This window comes from Hypanus sabinus, chromosome 27, assembly GCF_030144855.1.
Source record: "Hypanus sabinus isolate sHypSab1 chromosome 27, sHypSab1.hap1, whole genome shotgun sequence".
Classification (NCBI taxonomy): Eukaryota; Metazoa; Chordata; class Chondrichthyes; order Myliobatiformes; family Dasyatidae; genus Hypanus; species Hypanus sabinus.
The window spans coordinates 16,171,125-16,190,970 of record NC_082732.1 but is presented as its reverse complement, the minus strand read 5'-3'; the positions used below and the strand labels follow the sequence as shown (position 1 = coordinate 16,190,970).

The 19,846-nt window shown below is 40.7% G+C and overlaps 1 protein-coding gene across 1 annotated transcript; it reads right to left on the bottom strand.

Moving 5' to 3' along the window:
* Window positions 1-1,284: 1,284 nt before the first annotated feature.
* Window positions 1,285-19,318, bottom strand: LOC132381926 (proproteinase E-like). Its single transcript, XM_059951638.1, has 8 exons — window positions 19,282-19,318; window positions 18,070-18,155; window positions 13,063-13,160; window positions 11,097-11,225; window positions 8,379-8,515; window positions 6,029-6,171; window positions 3,313-3,465; window positions 1,285-1,353 (listed from the first exon to the last, which is right to left on the bottom strand). The coding sequence occupies exons 1-8, from the start codon at window positions 19,316-19,318 to the stop codon at window positions 1,336-1,338; spliced, it is 801 nt and encodes a 266-aa protein (XP_059807621.1). The 3' UTR covers window positions 1,285-1,335.
* Between the last annotated feature and the right edge of the window lie 528 nt (window positions 19,319-19,846).

Genomic DNA, 19,846 nt, shown 5'->3' with positions numbered 1-19,846 from the left:
GTAAGTCACACAGACCAGCATTTGGGTGTGCCAGCCATCCCAACCTCACGGATTTGGCAGGACCAAAGTCGTATACACCCTAGACGTACGAAGCCCAAGAAAGATGGGGTTTCTCACCGCGGAATCCAGTAGCTGTTAGTAGGGTGCTAACGAGCTGCAATTCCAGAGACGCCAGGTAAAAAGGCGTTTCATTTATTTTTCTATCGTGGATTTATTGAGCATGCCTGCAAGAAAATTAACCTCAAGGTTGTATATGGTGACATACCTGTACTTTGATAGTAAATTTACTTTGAACTCTTACGGCTCTGAATTCCCCTATTTGTGTTACAAATCACTTCTAATGGCTGATTCCATTGTCATGAACAAGCTCTTGGTCTGATGGAAATCACATCATTGAACAGAATAGATACATATCTGGTCAGGGATTGCTTTGTCATTTTCCAAAGCAAACCTATGTACTGAGCTTCCACAGCCAGACATCTATCTCCACTCAGTCTCCATAATCATGCATCTGTCTTTATAATTTAAACCTCGTGACTGCTTGTAGGTGACATTCTGCCTTTATTGGGTAAGTAGGGATTTCCAATGATGGATTCATTTAATTCCACTCAAAACTCCTCAGAAGAAGCCTCCAAGAGGCAGCACCTAACTTACATTCAAAATGTGTGTGGAGAAGCAGAACTTGTACTACAAAAAAAGTGCAGGAAAATTATCCCTACCTACAACAAAAATGTCTAACTACTTACTACTGACATTCACCAGAACTATCCTTATCAAAGCCTCCATACCATCCAACAGAGGTGCCACAATTGGGCCGAAACTTAGCAAATGCGGCTACTGGAGCAGGACGGTCAGAAGCTGAGCCCTTGTGAGGTCTTTAGACCTCAAGACAGTAAAGCTATTCTTGGACTAAGTTGTGTGAAGCTGTGCAACAGTCACTTTCCCACTCCATGTGCAGAGCATGACAAAACTGATTCTCAGGTAAATAGCCCGTAGTTGAAATGTAGTTGATTGAAATCAAATACACAATCTGAGAAAAGAATGGGAGGGCTGCAAACGCTCAGCTGGTCAGGCAGCATCAGCGAAAAGGGAAACAGAATTGAAGTTTCATATTGAAACTTCAGCAGAAGTCGTCGTGACTTTGTCAGTGTTTTCAGCATTATTTTTACTTATACTGGGTTGAAGCAAACTTCCCAGAATCATGAAGGTGGCACTGCGGATGTGACAAGGTATTTTCCAGGAACAATATCACCACAATGGTCAGGTTCTTTGCCTAATGGAATAGTTTATTCATTTCACTTATCGGGAGATGTTGAAATATTGTTGTCTGGCCTTTCAATTATTAGCCATTATCTGAAAATAAAATGCAAAGGAAGAGATATTAGGAATAATAAAATGAGGTCATACTCAAGATAGCAATTTGCGAGACCAAAGATCTCTGATTTTACCTATGCTGAGCTTGGATCATAAAACAGCTGAAGCTGGCAGCCCACATTGTTAAAAGCTGAACTCCTTGACCATTCCTGTCCTTTCATTTCTCTCATTATCCATGCAAAAAGAACTAATGGGAATAAATTCATCAAAATCTAGATACTATAGACTAATATCTACCTTAGACCTATACCAGCTCTTCACAGTCACAATGCTGACACTGGAAACTTAGCAGATATGACCACACAGAACCTCTGTTCTACTCTTTCATTAAATTCTTCGTCATAATGCTCTGCATGATGGGGCAGCTCTCCAGATGCATAAACCACCTTCCTGAAATGGAGTGCTTTCATCAATGTGGCTTTCAGGATTCTGTTTCACATTAATTGAATTTTCCACCACTTGTTTCTTAGATCCTTCCCGAAGATGAGCTGGTGACTTTAAGAATTATCAAGATAGTCTAGACAAACTATCATTGTTGACTAGAATAAATCACCCATTCTGTTAATTACATAATATCTCTTTCACAATTTCACAGGTGGAAAATGATGAAAACATCAGATCCCTTTAAAGAAATTAACTTAGGAGTTTAGACATTTAACAGAAATGTATAAGAAATACATGACAATGAATTAAAATACATTCCATAGTGAATTCAACTTCACAAAAAGAAAACAAAATTGTTGGCCATGAAGGAATTAAAATATGGAAGACAACATCGAACTCGAGAGGATCAAAGGCAGTGGAAGAAGACAAACCAAATGTTTTTGTTCTTGCCATGCACTTGAAGGAATGAAGGCTGCCATTTTGTGAAGCTTCTCTGTAACTTTTTGTGAACTGTTCAATGAACTGATTCTTGTTCTGTGATACCTTAATCAGATCAATTGAACATGGACAGAAGGAGATTCTGCTATTGGTTTGCTAAACCTGAGATCATTCTCAGAAAACCATGTATTGTGTACAATGCCATGTTTGCAGAATTCATCTTGTTTTTTCCCAGCATCTGGATGAACTGGTTGGACTGGTTGACTGGTTTTGAATAGAACAAAAGAAATCACCTAAGGTACAAAGTTGTGCAGCCCTTGGACTACATCCAATGTGAAGGTGACATAGGTTAATCAGATGACCTCAAGCCAACAAAAATGAAGTGCAAGTGAACTGATAAGGAACGTTTCAAAGTAAAGAGCTTCAAATGCAAAGGGGAAAGAACTCTGGAGATTAACCATTGGAAGAAAAACCTCCCTCATGCTGGGGCCTGTAGAAGAAAGGCCAATAGGAGATCTCTATTTCAGTGTTATAAATTGGAAAAGTGGTCTAAGTGAGTATTGGTACAGATGGAATAGTAGAACTCATATTTTAAGTTGTCAGCCTGGGTGGGGGGGGGGGGGGTCAAAATCGTTACGTTGCAAGCTTTGATTAATTAAGGGTTGCGTAGTAAATTGCCGATTCTAGATCAGTAGACAATAGTAAAAAAAAATTCACAATGATAAGCAGTTCCTGTTTCATAGCTTTCCTTGTTAAGTATTTTCTGATTTCTTGGCACTATAGGAATGTACTTAACTGACTTATAGTTCTTAGAGGCATGAAACTGTTCTAATGGTTCTGCACTCTAAGTATCCCTAAGCATTGTTGTCAAGACTCCAGAGTTTGAAGATGCTTGGCAATAACTGAGTGCCAACATAAAATGTTAAAATATTTATTTAGGATGCACTTGTTCAGTTTATCTCCTCTTTTATTCTTTGCCATTAATCAATGCAGCCCATAACATTTTCAGTGACTGAAAGTCGGTGCACGATCCTGGCCGTAGTTGGCTGAAATAAAGGAATGTCCACAAATGTAAAACAAGGCAAACAACATAACTTTTGTCTCTGTGTTACTTACTGAATCCATCCAGGAGTTGAAAGCCGATACTCGGGTGAAGACAGTTGGTTTCTGAGGGGTGTTGCAGCCTCTACTTGACCCAAAGCTGACTACACCATAAACATACCACAATCCATTAGACCCTTGGCAGTTCAAAGGACCACCAGAATCTCCCTAAATTAAAGAAAAGTTAGTCAGTAGCAATATTAAGCATTATCACCAAAATCAGCCTGAATCAAAGCATGATAAGGCCATATAAATCCAATATAAGACAGTGTTCAAAGTTCAAAGTAAATTTATTATTAACATATGTATATGTCACCATATACAACTGTGAGATGCATTTTCTTGTGGGCATACTCAATAAATCAATGGTATAATAACCATAACAGAATCAAAGACCATCCCACATGGACATTCAACCAGAGTGCAGAAGGCAACAAACTGGACAAATACAAATTAAAGAAGAATAATAAATAAATAGATAGATAAATAAATAAAGCAATAAATATCAAGAACATGAGATGAAGAGTCCTTGGAAGTGAGTCTATTGGTTGTGGGGACATTTCAATGATGGTGCAAGTGATGTTGAATGAAGTTATTCCCTTTATTTCAAGAGCTTGAGCAGTACCTGTCCTGGAACCTGGTGATGTGAGCCCCAAGACTTCTGTAACCTCTTCCTGATGGCAGCAGTGAGAAGGAAGCATGTCTGGGGTGTTGTGGGTCCCTGATGATGGTTGCAGCTTTCCAGTGACAGTGTTTCATGTAGATGTGTTCAATGGCTTTACTCCATTATGGACAGGTGGTATCCACTGCTTTTTGTAGAGTTTTCCATTCAAGAGCATTGGTGTTTCCATACCAGGCAGTAATGCAGCCGGTTGATATACTCTCCACTGCACATCTATAGAAGTTTGTCAAAGTTTTAGAGGGCATGCCAAATCTCTGCAAACTCCTTAGGAGGTAGATACGTTGCTGTGGTTTCTTCATAGTTGCACTTACGTGCTGTGCCCAGGACAGGTCCTCTGAAATAATAACACTGGGACGTTTAAAGTTGCCAACCCTCTTCACCTCTGGTCCTCTGATGAGAACAGGCTCATGGACCTCTGGTTTCCTTCTCCTGAAGTCAATAATCAGCTCCTTAGTCTTGTTAACACTGAGTTGTTGTTGTTGTTATGACAGCTCTCAACCCAATTTTCAATCTCCCTTCTATATTTTGATTCATCACCACTTTTGATTTGGCCTGTGACAGTGGGGTCATCAGCAAATTTGAATATGACATTGGAGCTGTGCTTAGCCACACAATCATGGATGCAAACTAGGTAGAGCAGGGGGCTAAGCACCCAGCCTTGTGGTGCACCTGTGCTGATAGGGATTGTGGAGGAGATCCCAACAGACTGGGGTCTGCAAGTGACACAATCAAGGATCCAATGCACAAGGAGCTATTGAGGCCAAGGTCTTGAAGCTTATTGATTAGCTTTGAGGGGATGATGGTATTCAGTTGAGCTGTAGTCAATAAAGAGCCATTGATGAAAGTGTGCTTTTTTTTAAATCAAAAAACAACATGTTGATTTTCATGAGATCCAAAATAGCATGGATGCTTCCCAGTTATGAAAAAAATGGCAACTCTGGATGACTAATAAAGAACCATCAGCAGTGTTAGTGAATCTCCTCACTTCACTGGGTTGTGCCTCAAGTGAATGTATCTTTCTCATCTCAGATACATTAACAATGTCAATGCAATATTTGTCAATTGGGTACCATTGAGGTGTAGTCACTCATGAGGTGCAAGAAACGTGGGAGCCAAATAGGGAGCAGAATCTCACAAATATCAGATTATTTATTATAATCAATTTATACAGATAAAAATAAGCCAAGGCACCAGATGAACTTCCTACACATGGAATCAAAGAGTTATGTAGCACAGAAATTGGCCCACCAGACAACTATGATCACTAAATGCCATTCACGAGCTCGTACTCCATGGCCTTCTATACCTTGTCAATTCAATTTCTTTAATATCGCTTTAGGGGCACATTTTGTGCCCAAGTCCTAGTAGTAATAGGGCCTGTGTTTAATAAGTATTCCAAAAGACGCAGTAGCATGGCTTTAATACTCAAGTCACCTGTTTTGATTGTGATTGAGCCCACAATCTGTTCATTCAAAAGGTAAAAAGTACTCTCCACAAACTGAAACCACAGCACGAGAAGACAAGAATGGGAGCAGGGGTAAACTGTCTAGCATATCAATCATGCCCCATATTTAGAATGATTCTCGCTGACCAGCTGCCAGCCTCATCTCATCGCCTTCTCTTTCCCATTCTTTGAGAAATATTCCTATCACCTCCTTGAATGAATCTCTGGGTTGTATACAGTGACATATATGTACTTTGATAATAAATTTATTTTGAACTTTAAATACTCCAGTGATCAAACCTCTACAACCCTCCAGGGTGGAATTCCAGAGATTCACCACCCACTGTGGGAAGGAGTTTTTATGCACCTCAGGCTTAGATAACCACCCCCTTGTTTTGAAACTATGTCTTCTCTTTCAAGATTCTCCTATTAGTTAAAACCACTCATCATGTTCCCCGCAGATACCCCTTTAGGGCCTTCCACACTTCAATAAGAATACAGATCTAAAATTTAAAAAATTTAGGAATGATCAGTTTCCCGGATCTGCTTGTCACATCCTCTGAAACACAAAGTATTTAAAGTTGAAGTGCGCAGAAATGACATACGTTACATCCAGACTTCTCATATCCTCCGGCGCAAACCATGGTGGTCCTCACGCTGCTCCCCCACCAGTCTCTCTGCTCGCATGTCTGATGATCAACAACTGGCAGTAGTGCTTGTTGCAACTTTGCTGGGAGTGGGCCACCAGCTATGAAAGCAGATATGAGCGAGCATGCATTCAAAGGAAGAAAGAGAATATGTAAGAAATAGCAATTCTCACAGCCCTCTGGTTAGACTTTACAGGTATTTCATAAGGTGGGAGTAATATTTTTCTTCACAAAAGGAAGGCTACTTCAATTTCAGAATATTATCCTACACTTATACCAATGGTTCCCTTAATTTAACATTCAGCGATAATAATGAATTAGGTTTAATATAAACTAATATAAACTGTCCTCTGGCATCTTGCCCTCTGACCTCTCCTGAAATCAATTGACCTTTGAAGACATAGTGTAGTGGGCTCATTCCAGTACATCACAGGTACATTCATCACCCACTATCAGCAGGTGATGCCGCAGGAGGTGCCGCCTCAAGAAGGTAATATTCATCACCAAAGATCACCACAATCATGGGCTGTGCCACCTTCTTGCAGTTAACATTGGGCAGGAAGTACACACTACCACATTCAAACGCAGCTATTTCCCTTCAACCATTTCCTTCTAACCAGCCCAACCCTAATCACTACAGTTTAGCAACGCTACGACTATTTTGATCACTTTTCACTATTTTTTTGTTCAAATTGTTTTTCTTGTAAAATTGTAAAATTTATACTTAATGTAATTTTTTTCTTGTGATTTTACGTCCCTGTGATGCTGCATTAAGATGTTCATTCCACTTGTGCATACATGCATCTAACTATAAGCTTGACTTTTTGAAAATGTATGTAGTAAATTAAACTTGTAGAATGTCTTCACTGGATGTTAATCTATTAGCCTTAGTACTGAACTGAATAAGAACAATCAGTGAATAACATTCAAGCCCTTAATTCCTTTGATAGTGTGAGTTTTAGCTGGTCTTTAAAAGGAGCAGTTGCTGAGTGGTGGGTTACAGACATTGGGAATAGGTCTACCCTGGAGTAGGCATCTTCTCAGTGAGATGTCGACAACTCTGTTGACTTCAGGCAAAGTCCAGGGCTATCTGGCAGAAGACAGCAATACAAATGAATAGGAAAGACAAAAATTGGAATATACCAGCCCTCAGGAAAGTGCAGCACCATCAAATATTGCAGTAACTGTCATTAGGTGGGCATTGGGAACAGACCCAAAAGCAAGACACAGACACTAAAGTACTAGGGAAAGGACCAGGTGTGTCAGAAAGCAAGGGAAGTGGGGGAGAAACAATGCTGGACAAGACTAGGATACAGGGCTTGGGCTAGGACTAGACTAGGAAAGTGGGACCTGGACAGGGAACTAGGAACCAGGAACCTGGATAAGGACTCCGAGCCAGAGACTGGACAGGGACCCAGAAACTGGGTCTTGGCTCAGGCTTGGTCTCCAGATCCAGGCGAGGACTGGACGTGGCAAGGCAACAGTACTGGAGGCAGGACTCCAGGGCTGGACGAGGTCATGAAGCTCAGACTTGGTCTTGGTCGAGGGAGAGCAAAGCAGAGGCAGGGAGAGGCGTAGCTGGGCACAGACACTGGCCCCGGATGAGACCAGGACTCAGGACTTGGGCACAGACTGGAAACCTCCTCAGAGCCTTGGACTTGAGCACAGGAACACAGAACCAGGACCCCTCCTTGGGACCAGGACATAAGGCCAGAACTCAGACACAGGGACACAGAAAGACAGTTCCAAGCTCAACAATAGATAGTTCCTTCTGATGGCATGGCAAGGCTCCAGTCTCACTCCAGCAGCCAAACTTGACAGCAATACAGGCAAGGACACAGGCAAGATTGCAGGTAAGAAGGAGAAGGGAAGGAAACAGTCCGGCCTCAGGGTAACAGCAAAGACAGCCTGTCTTACCCCACAGAGGGAAGGACAGACCCAACCACAGGGTAACAGCAAAGATGACAAGGACAAGAAACTGACAAGACAAACCAGCACCTACACGCAAATCCAGGGCCACTTATATTCCCAGCTCCAAGATGAGAATCAGGTGCCTATGATTAAGCCCAAATGAAACAAGGGACGGAGTCTGGAGTCCGTGGACCGGACCGTGAACTGGAATGCGGACTTTATGGACTGGACCATGACAGTAACATCTATGGCACAGAAGTGGGAGTCTTTTAGATCCAATCCGCTATCATCATTCACAAGTAAATCAATACAACTGCCAAAGGAAAGATGGATGATTTTGGCGGAAGGAACTCTTCCTACCAGAAAAGGACCATGAACTGAAGCATGGACTACTTACAGTAAAGTCTTCCCCATCCAGTCACGTAACAGGGATAGTTATTCCCAAATATGTAACCAGCTGGAGGAATGCAGGCTGTCTTGACTTTGTCATTCAGTACGGCAGGCTTTGTAAGTTTGATCAGAGCAATGTCATTCCTAAAGGAATAATGTTTCAGAAAGCAGGCAGGTAACAAACATTAGTTTATCATCTGTACGCATGATTTAAAGTGAACTTCAATGTTGGCTGCTCAGTGAAATTGGTGGATACAACAGTCCATCACAGGCAAAGCCCTCCCCACCATTGAGCGTATGTCCACGCTCAATAAGTAAGCAGCACCCATCAGTAAGGACCCCACCTTCCAGGCTATGCTCTCTTCTCGCTCCTACCGCTGGGCGGGAGGTACAGGAGCATTAGGTCCCACACCACCATGTTCAGGAAAAGGTCTTACCCTGTTACCATCAGACGCTTGAACGAGTGTGGATAACTTCACTCAGCACAGCTTTCAACTGATTCCACAGCCCACAGACTCACTTTCCAAAATGTTTGTTAGTCTTTGCTTATGTGTAATTTTTCATAAATTTGTTGTATTTCTTTATTTTTCTGTAAATGAATCTCAGTGTTGTAACATATACATACTTTGACAATAAATATATTTTGACTGCTATATAAGAACATAAGAAATAAGAGCAGGAGTAGGCCATTTGGCCCATCGAGCCTGCTCCATCATTCAATAAGATCATGGCTGATTTGGGCATGGACTTATCTCCACCTACCTGCCTTTCCCCCATAACCTTTAATTCCCCTACTATGCAAAAATCTATCCAACCTTGTCTTAATTATATTTACTGAGGCAACCTCCACTACTTCATTGGGCAGAGAATTCCACAGATTCTCCACTCTCTGGGAAAAGCAGTTCCTCCTCATCTCCATCCTAAATGTACTCCCCGAATCTTGAGGCAATGTCCCTTAGTTCCAGTCTCATCTACCAGTGGAAACAACTTTCCTGCCTCTATCTTTTCCATCCCTTTCATAATTTTATATGTTTTTATAAGATCCCCTCTCACTCTTCTGAATTCCAGTGAGTACACTCCCAGGTGACTCAATCTCCCCTCATAGTCTAACCCCCTCATCTCTGGAATCAACCTGGTGAACCTCCTCTGCACCGCCTCCAAAACCAGTATGTCCTCCTTCAAGTAAGGAGACCAGAAATGCACACAGTACTCCAGGTGTGGCCTCACCAGTACGCTGTACAGTTGCAGCACAACCTCCCTGCTCTTAAATTCAATCCCTCTAGCAATGAAGGCCAATATTCCATTTGCCTTCTTGATAGCCTGCTGCACCCGCAAACCATGGTTGCATGACTCACTTAATGTATCTCTAAGCATGGAACATGCTTCTTTCTTTGTGCTTCTTCAATGACCTGATTAATGACCTGATCAATGACCTGATGTCCGGTCCAAGGAACACATACAGATGCTGGTTGGCCTGCTGAGTTCCTCCAGCAATTTGTGTGTGTTACTTGGATTTTCAGTATCTGCAGATTTTCTCTCGTTAGTTACATGTTCAGTCTGTTTCTCAAATAATGCAACATTTTCCACATCCAGTCTGTAATCTTCAATTTTGTTTCAACGTCTAAATAATATACAGTCTTGTAAGTAAGCCTCTGTCTCTTTGTGTCCCACTGCACTCTGAAGGCATCACCTGTCTGGCAATGAGGATATTAGTTCACTTCAGATTTGTTAAAAAACATTTTTGATCCCAAACTCTCAAGTTTGGACCAAATTTGGGGAATGAAAACTAAATACTTGAGTGTCAAAAACACAATACTCCTGGCAGAAATCTGGCCAGGTACATAAACGTACAAATCTTGCACTGCGAAAGGTCAAAGTGTCTTTTTTAAAGCTGTTGCACCAAACATGGAGATCACTTTGATCTGAAGCCATTGGAAATAACTAAACAGTGTACTTTGATAAATTTATTTTCAAAGTATGTATATGTTACCATATACTAAAAGTTTGGGAGAAGAGTCGAGGCAGGCGAAACATTATATAAGAACTTGCATTGCAATTTTAGCAAATTTATGCGGAAGAAAATAAGAAATAGGAGCAGGAGTGTGCTTTGCTGCTGTTCCCGCTAGTTTATCAAGTTCATGGCTTGTCCTCTGCCTCAGCACCATTCTCCAGGGCTAGTGACCCTGCAGGTTTGTGTACGTGTATGTCCCTTTCAACATCAACGCTGTTTGATCTCTCACCAATTAACAACTATTCTGCATTTCTGTTTAGCGAACCAAGTCAGTGGCTTCACATTTTTCAGCGTCAGTTATTTTCTTTGTATCTGTATGTGTATGCATACTGTGATTCTGTCTGGTGTGTTTGCTTCCTGTAACCATTTCATATATGATCTGCAATGCTGAGTTTATGTAGTCTCAACACGTAAACAGCGTGCTGCCACTCTGGAAATAAGTTCCATGTGCCTCAACGTAAATTGAAACCGGTATGTGATGGACCAGAGGCTTATGAGTCAGCCAATCATGAATCAGTGTGAGTTAAGAATGGGAACTCATCATTCCAGGATCTGGTGGACTCGATCTCATAAAGTTACCAAACTCCCCGGGCAGAGTTAATTCCCTGGCCTCCACTCCCAATTAGAGTACCTTCGATTTGTGCAAGTGTTAAAACTGCAAGTCACTTTGGCAATGAATGCAGACAGAAAGAAAGGACAATTTTAGCACCTTACCCACAGGACAGGCAGCTGGGGTTCCATTGAGGGTGAACAAAGATCTGTGCTGTGTAAATAATCTCCTCTGAACCTTCTTCTATATCTCTGTTGTACTCCCCAAGCACCACTCGATAAGCACGGCCTGAGCTGTGGAGATGATGAATTATTAATACTGTGTAAGGAACCTTGCATTACAGATAAAAGTGTCTTTCTGATCTTTGACATACAGTAGAACATCATAAATATAATCAGTTGGGAAAACTGAGCCAATCAGTCAGTTATGTATCTGTGCAAAGAGAAACAGCATTAACTTTCCGGGATTCTTCATCTCAAACCTGAAATATTAATTCTGTTTCTCTTTCCATAGATACTGCTTGACTCACTCTGTGTTTCCACTGTTTTCTGTTTTTATCCTAAACTTCCAACATCTGCAGTTCATTTGAATTTCACAACATATATGAAGTTGGGGATAGCAGATTTCAAATAAGCCAATTTACATTATGAAGTTCTGAAGACACAAGTCACTGCACAGAAGTGTGGAAAGACCTATCCTCAAGATTAGAAATCTATATTGCTCATTAAGTTACCAACAATGAACAAATTTGTATTTTTTTTTACATCCTTTTCAATGGCGGAATTAATCTAGGCACAGTAGAATACTAGGAAAATGAAATGAGCTGCTTGAACAGCAACATTTGGGTGATATGGTGGCATAGTTACAGAGCCTCAGCCCCAAACCTTCAACGACCCAAATTCACATCTAACTTTCAATGTTGTAAGTGTCGATTATGTACTTTCTCCCTGTGACGACATGGGTTTGCTCAAATTCAAGGTTCAAGATTGTTTATTGTCAGTATTCAGGTGTAAAGGAGAACAGAATGATTGCTACCCTGAATTTGATGCAGCATAAAAATCACAATGTGCATAAAGAAAGGGTAAGACGAGTGAACACACACTAGTCCTCATCGAGGGATCAGAAATGGAAAGGACGAGCAATTTCAAGTTCCTGGTTGTCAGCATCTCTAAAGATCTATCCTGGGCCCAACATATCGATGCAGTTACGAAGAAGGCACAGCGGTGGCTATATCCCATTAGAAGTTTGAAGAGGTTTGGTACATCACCAAAGGCACTTGCAAATTTCTACAGATGTACGATGGAGAGCATTTTAACTGTTATGGTGGGGGAGGGGGCACTGCAGAGAATCAAAATAAGCTGCAGGAAGTCGTAAACTCACTCATCTCCATCATGGGCACTAGCTTCCCCAGGACCTCTTCAAGGAGTGATGCCTCAAAATGGAGGCATCCATCATTGTAGACACCCACCACCCAGGACATGCTCTTTTCTCATTGTTATCATCAGGAAGGAGACACAGAGGCCTTAAGACACACCCTCAATGATTGAGGAACAGCTTCTTCATCTTTGCCACCTAAGTTTTGAATGGACAGAAACCCATGAACACTACCACATTACGTTTCTTTTTCTCCTATCACACTACTTGTTTAATTTAACCTTTTTAATATATACTTCTTACTGCAGTTTACAGCTTTTATTATTGTGAATTGCAAAGTACTGCTGCCAAGGAACAACAGATTTCACAACATATGGCAGTGATATTAAACCAGATTCTGAGGAGCACAATAAAAAAATCCAAAAAACACAATAAATATATTTACAAAAGCAATCCTATAAAACACAATGTACAAGTAATATACACATTCTGATTGAATGCTCTGGTTTCCTCCCACCCCAGAAATGTGTGGGATGGTGAGTTATTAGGACACAGCAGATAGCTCCAAGTGTATCAGTGAGTGGTAGGATGTTGGCGGTGTTGATGGGAGTTTGTAGAGGATAAAATGGATTAGTGTTTACTTAACGGTCAGGGTAATCTTGATAGGCGGAAGGATGGTTTCATGCTGTATGTCTACGACTTTATGCAAAATCTCTATTGGGAACAATGTTTCTTTCTTGCAGAATAAAGACTTACTGGATGCAATGGCCTGCTGTTACTACCCAGTTACTGTCAATGAGGCTTCCGCCACAGGTGTGGGAATAGTATCCCCCTCGATCCACTTGCAAGGAAACCTAGCAACAAACCAGAGAATGTTATCCTAAAAAGAGAGAAACAGGGAGACAGAGAGAGCAAAGAAAAATGGCATACTGATCGATACAAAAGCAAAATATGTCAAATACTGGAAATATGGAATATAAACAGTATGCTACTCCTTCAGACTAATGAACAGCACCTCCTCTTTCGATTAGGCCCATGACAGTCATCAGCCACAGTAGTAAGTTCAATCATTTCAGACAATGATTTGTAAATCCAATTAGCACATAAGAAGCAGATATGTGACAGACTTCAAGGTTCTTTGAGCTGGTTTTGCTACTCATGCATGTTGTGGCTGATCCTGTGTCTCAAACACATTCTCCTGTTTAATCACAAATCTTTTCTGCCTCTTAAGTTCTCGCAGACTCAGCCTTGAGGTATACTATGTTAGGATACCTGCTTTGGAATTTCACTGTTATGTGCAACCGCATGTCAACTTCACAAACTCCGATTATTTCCAACTATTTTGTGCTTTATGTTCTACGCATCTGCCATCAGAGATCTCCACCATCTCCTCACTGTTGCCATCAGGTAGAAGGCACAAGAGCCTTGGGACTGGCACCACCAGGTTCAAGAACAGTTACTACCCCAGATTCTTGAATAAAAGGGGACAACCATACTCACTTGCCCCATTATTGAAATGTTCCTACAACCATTGATGTCACTTTAAGGACTCCTTATCTTCTTATCGCATATTATTGTTACTTATTGCTATTTCAAGTCAAGTCAAGTCAACTTTTATTGTCATTTTGACCATAACTGCTGGTACAGTGCATAGTAAAAATGAGACAACGTTTTTCAGGACCATGATGTTACATGACACAGTACAAAAAACTACACTGAACTACGTAATAAAAAAAAACACAGAGAAAGCTACACTAGACTACAGACCTACACAGGACTGCAAAAAGTGCACAAAAACAGTGCAGGCATTACAATAAATAATAAACAGGACAGTAGGGCAAGGTGTCAGTCCAGGCTCTGGGTATTGAGGAGTCTGATAGCTTGGGGGAAGAAACTGTTACATAGTCTGCATTTTTGCATTTGCATTTGCAAAGTTTGTTGTCTTCTGCACTTTGGTTGATCTTTCACTGATCCCTGTTATAGTTACTATTCTATAGATTTACTGATTATGCCAACAAGAAAATAATTGTCAGGGTGGTATATGGTGACATATATATACTTCGGTAATAAATATAATCTTTGATCATGATTATAAATTACCCCAACCCTAAGACATCTACTTTTATGTAACAAACATTTATGTGGTACGTTATCAATTTCTTTTTGAAAATCTTTATCCACTCTGCTATAGTTATAGCCTCAAATTGACTGTATTAGATTTGTCCAAAATGCTTCTCCGTTTATTCATATTATGTGTCTTTGATTGCAGAGTTAACATGTCCATATCCAGTTAACTAGTTCACCACTTTGCCTATCCCCCTTTGGGAAATGCTACCTTCCAAGTAGCAAGGACACTTTCAGAATCGGCGTTTTTTTTTGTTAGAGATCATCATGAACTCAAGTTCAAGTTTAAGCTGATTCTCAGGGGCCTACATATGCAGGGTATAAATAAACCCTTTGCAACAGTAGTAGCACAGTATATTAAATAGAAATAGGCATCCGTTAGTCTTGTGAGACTATGGATTTGCACCTTGGAAGGTTTCCAGGGTGCAGGCCTGGGCAGGGTTGTATAGGAGACCGGCGGTTGCCCATGCTGCAAGCCTTCCCCTCTCCACGCCACCGATGTTGTTCAAGGGAAGGGCACTGGGACCCAATCAGCTTGGCACCAGTGTCGTCGCAGAGCAATGCGTTGTTAAGTGCCTTGCTCAAGGACACAACATGTTTCCTCAGCTGAGGCTTGAACAAAGTGACCTTTAGATCACTAGACCAATGCCTTATCCACTAAGCCGCACGCCAACACAGCACAGTATATTACAAGCATGTCAAGCATAAGATCCATTCCAAGTTCAACGTCAATTTATTATTTATTATCAAAGTACATACATGTCACCATCTACAACCCTGCAAATAATTTTCTTGTGGGCATACTCAATAAAGCCATAGTAGAATAATAACCATAATAGAATCAATGAAAGGCCACACCAACTTGGACGTTCAGCCAGAGTGCAAAAGACAATAAACAGTGCAAATACAAAAAGAAAGAAATAATAATAATAATATTAATAATACTGTACATTTAAATTAATGTAAATCATGCATAGCTTACACAACATGGAGTCTTTAGACTCCTGAAGCCTGCCTGGTGGCAGCAAAGAGAAGAGGGCATTGCCCGGATGGTAGGGGACCTTAATGAGAGATCCATCTTTCATTCATCTTTCAACCAATGTGTATGTGAACAACTGAGATAGACCTCAAGGTGAAGGCTCTCTATCAGGTCCATGTTTTAATTTCTCCAGCAGTTTCTCTTTAGTGATTTTAATTATCTTAAGTACTTCAGCACCACTGTTGTTTCCCCTTCAATTCTGCTATAACTTCCACAGTGAAGTTATTTACCATCTTTTTCATATTACCGCAAAATTCATACATTTTATATATTTCTTATTAATACAAGATTTCCAAAACTTATCCTTTCTTTTCTATTTTTCCATATATTTGGTTAATCACTGCTATCTTCTATAAACCCTGGCTTATCATTTCTTTGGGCAACGTTATAAACCTTTCCCCTCAGTCTCTTATTATCTTTAGACCCTTTATTTACTGTCGATTAATCATGGTTTTTAATTCTCAGAGAAATGTACAGAGTAATTATTGCTTTTTTCTACAAATGTTTGCCATTCTAACTAATGCACACTTCATACTTATATAAGTGGCTTTTTAATCACAGGATTCTGACTGAATAGTATTCTCCTTGAAAATTTCCTTTGAACAGCATTTTTTTGTTATTCTATAGCCAATCTTTTTTTGCCATCATCATTTTAAATGTCCTGCAATTAAAACCTTCCCTTGTTATTATTTCTCTTATTCCCATTTACACAGCTTCCAAAAATTTGTTTCATCACTTTCTCTATTTCCAATTAAAGCTGTTAGTAATAAAACCTTTTCTCTTTCTGATGATTCTATTTAAACAGGCGAGTATTTCCAACATTTTCTGTTTCTCCAGCACAGCAATAGATGTCAGTCACTAGGATGTGCATGTTTATTTATTTATTTATTTATTTATTTATTTATTTAGTGATACAGTGTGGAGTAGGCCCTTCTGTCCCTTCAAGCCATGCTGTCCCAGCATCCCCAACAAACCCAATTAACCCTAACCTAATCATGGAGCAATATACAATGACCAATTAACTTCTCCAGTACATCTTTGGACTGTTGGAGAAAACCCACGCACTCCACGGGGAGGACGTACAGAGCTTCCATTCAGAACAGCACCAGAATTGAACTCTGACCTCCGGAATGCCCCGAGATGTAATAGCGTTATGCTACTGTGGCGCTCATATTGAATGTGTCCTCTTTTCTCACTTTTAACAGCAGGCACAACTGTGGAACGAGTTCCAAGCAACACATCTGTTCACTTCTGGCTGTCTCTTCTTTTATTTCCATTTTCAAGCTAAAATGTAATTTCAAGCAAATCCCACTTCCTAGCACTTGATCCATACCCCCATAAACCCTTGTTATCTATATACTTGTCCACATACTTCTTAAATGTATCTAATGCCTAATTGTGTGGACATTAACAACTGCACTTAAATAACACTTTTGAGGCTGTTGCTTATCCTTTCCTGGAATCACTAATAAATTAGCCTTGCGCTACAATCAGTGGCCACTTTATTAGGCGAGCATGTTCGTGGTCTTCTGCTGCTGAAGCCCAACCGCTTCAAGGTTTGACAAATTGTGCATTCAGAGATGCTCTGCACACCACTTTTGTAATACATGGTCATCCGCGTTACTGTCACCTTCCTGTCAGATTGAAGCGGTCTGGTCAATCTCCTCTGACCTCTCTCATCATCAGCACCTTTTTGCCCACAGAACTGCCCCTCTCTGGATGGTTCTTTTGTTTCTCCCACCATTCTCTGTAAACTTTGGAGAACATTGTGCAAGAAAATCTCGGGAGATCAGCGGCTTCTGAGTTACTCAAACTGGCGCCAATAATCATTTCACAGTCAAAGTCATTTAGATCACATTTCTTCCCTTTTCGTATGTTTGGTCTGAACAGCAGCCGAACCTCTTGACTGTGCCTGCATGCTTTAAGCATTGAGTTGCTGCCACATGATTGGCTGATACTTGCATTAATGAGCAGGTGTACAGGTGTGTCTAATGAAGTGTCCACTGAGTGAGTAACCTAACTGTTGCACATCAGAAAAAAAAACAGTTTTCTAGGAAAATGACAACCATCAATGATTCTCATTCCCGTTCTGAGTCAGGGCAAGTAAGGGCAGTTGGGATCCTTAGACTGCTGTTCCAGCTGAGTTCAGGTGGTCCAACTGAGAACCTCTCTGTGTGACCATAGACTGGGTAATAAGGGTGGAATCTAACACATACAAACAAGCTGGATGAACTCAGCAGGTCAGGCAGCATCCGTTGAAATGAGCAATCAACGTTTCAGGCCGAGACCCTTCGTCAGGACTGAGGTGGAATTTACCCTTGCCGTCTTGCACAAAATTCATTATGTAGTTACATGCATGCATTCATTCCAATTCATAAGCTTGGGATTAGTACAGATGAGTACTTAATGGTCGACATGTCCACGGTTATAGTCTCTATGCTGTATAACTCTATGGCTTTGATAGGCAATGTACAGCCAATGCTACTTCGTGCATTTAGCATGCAGCTGAAGATAAGCTGATATATCTACTGGCAGACCCTAAGCAGCATGAAGGTTATTCTTATATTTTTCTATCTATAATGCATTCCTCATTAACTCACCTGCCAGGGCCAGCTGTACGGTCTTGCATCGACCCCATTGACTACCCTGGTGTATGCTGGATAGCTGGGAGTTCCGCAGGCATTGGCTGAAAAGACAAATGTTTTTCCTGTTAATATCTGGCACAGTGAACTGCATTTCTATTTGAACGGTAGTGACCTGACCTTAAGAATTATTCAAGACACTTAAAGTAGCTCCATAATTTCATTGAAAATATTTCTAAGAGGAAAGGACACTTATGTAGGGGGAGGGAGATTAACTTCTAATGCTAACAAATTCAGTTAGCATAAAAGAATGATCAGCTTGAGGCAAGCTGAATATAGTTTATCCTTGAAAGCTTCATAATATTTTGCCACCTTACCATCGATGTTGAGAGAATCCTGAGTAAAGAACTAGTAAAATAGAACAAAAACTCCAGGATATGCATTTTAATCTTCCCACGTTTCGCAGAATCACAGAGTTACTGCGAACAGAAATAGGTGCTATCATTCAAACAAATGCACACCAACCATCAAGCACCTGTATACACTAGCTCCATTTTATACTCCCCACTTCCCCTAGATCAGGGGTCCCCAGTCTGGGGTCCACAGAGCCCTCAGTTAATGACAGGAGGCCAGAGATTAAATAGAGGTTGGGACCCCCCCCCCCCCACCCTAGAGCGTAGCACTCAGCTGTATGGGAGGGGCAAGTTACAATGGGCAAGAAACCGATGAACCTGGAACACTTCATGATGTGGGTCAAAACTGATGCGTTTGACGGAAAACCACGCAGTCAAGGTATAAAATCTACACGGATAGCACTGCAGGCCAGGACTGAAGACAGTGCTGGGAGGCTGGTTGTGTCAATTCATTATTTTGAAGGTCATTTCTCACAACTCACTCGAGAGGATCTAACCGAATATTAACTGATTCTAGAGCAATGACTTAACAACCAGAACTAGAAAAAAATTCCTTTAATGATCCAGCCCAAAGGAATAATTATTCTACTTCTGGTTGTTAACTTGGCGGTGGTAACAAATACAGGAATATCTGGAGCTCTCATAGTATTGGTCATTTCCACACTAGCTATTTCATTGTCTCACTCCAATGCCAAATGGAACAATGGGAAGGGTCCAGGATTGTGAGTAAGAGGAGATTCTGCTTCCTATTTAACACTGAATTAGATAGAATAATTATGTTCAGATGAAATACAAATTTAAGCATCAGTTAACTTACCGCCAGCCACAAGCAGAAGGACAAGGAGGGTTTTCATTATCGTTGTTAGTTACAGGCAACATATGAACAGAGGGTATTTATATCAACCCTGGCAATTCAAGGTCAATCATTACTTTCCTGGACTATTAAAACAAACTTAACTCTGAAGTGATGCATTTAATCATACTAACAGTTGACACTTGTTACTTCAGATTTCCACCAAGTTTGCGTCATTTTGTTTACTGTATAAGACTCTGAACAACATGCTTTCTTTCACTGAGGTATGAAGGATGAACCAAACTATGGAAAGAATACCTGTCGTTTCTTGTTCATATCGCTCCAATAACTGCCTTTAACTCTGAAGTTTAAAACATGTTAAAGACAGTCATGGTCTTTGTTTGTTAAAACTAATTTGAAATTGTAGTGAGGATAGTTATTGTTCTTTTAATTCCAGACCTCTACTTTCTCCCAGTTGTTCTCTAGAAGATATAGATCCTTTGCAGAGCCAGACTTCTAAAGGCAGTGTCTGCATTTTGGGACATGGTCCAGATAAACAACATTTGGATACAGTGTAAGCTGCACTTCT

What these genes read in the sequence shown, in the direction of transcription:
- LOC132381926 (XM_059951638.1), bottom strand. Translation starts at nt 19,318, where the DNA reads ATGAAAACCCTCCTTGTCCTTCTGCTTGTGGCTGGCG. An exon ending in ACAGCAGGCCATTGCATCCA is followed by an intron (nt 11,226 to 13,062) that starts GTAAGTCTTTAT and finishes TCATCTCCACAG; the next exon opens with CTCAGGCCGTGCTTATCGAG. An exon ending in TGGATGGGGAAGACTTTACT is followed by an intron (nt 6,172 to 8,378) that starts GTAAGTAGTCCA and finishes CTGCTTTCATAG; the next exon opens with CTGGTGGCCCACTCCCAGCA.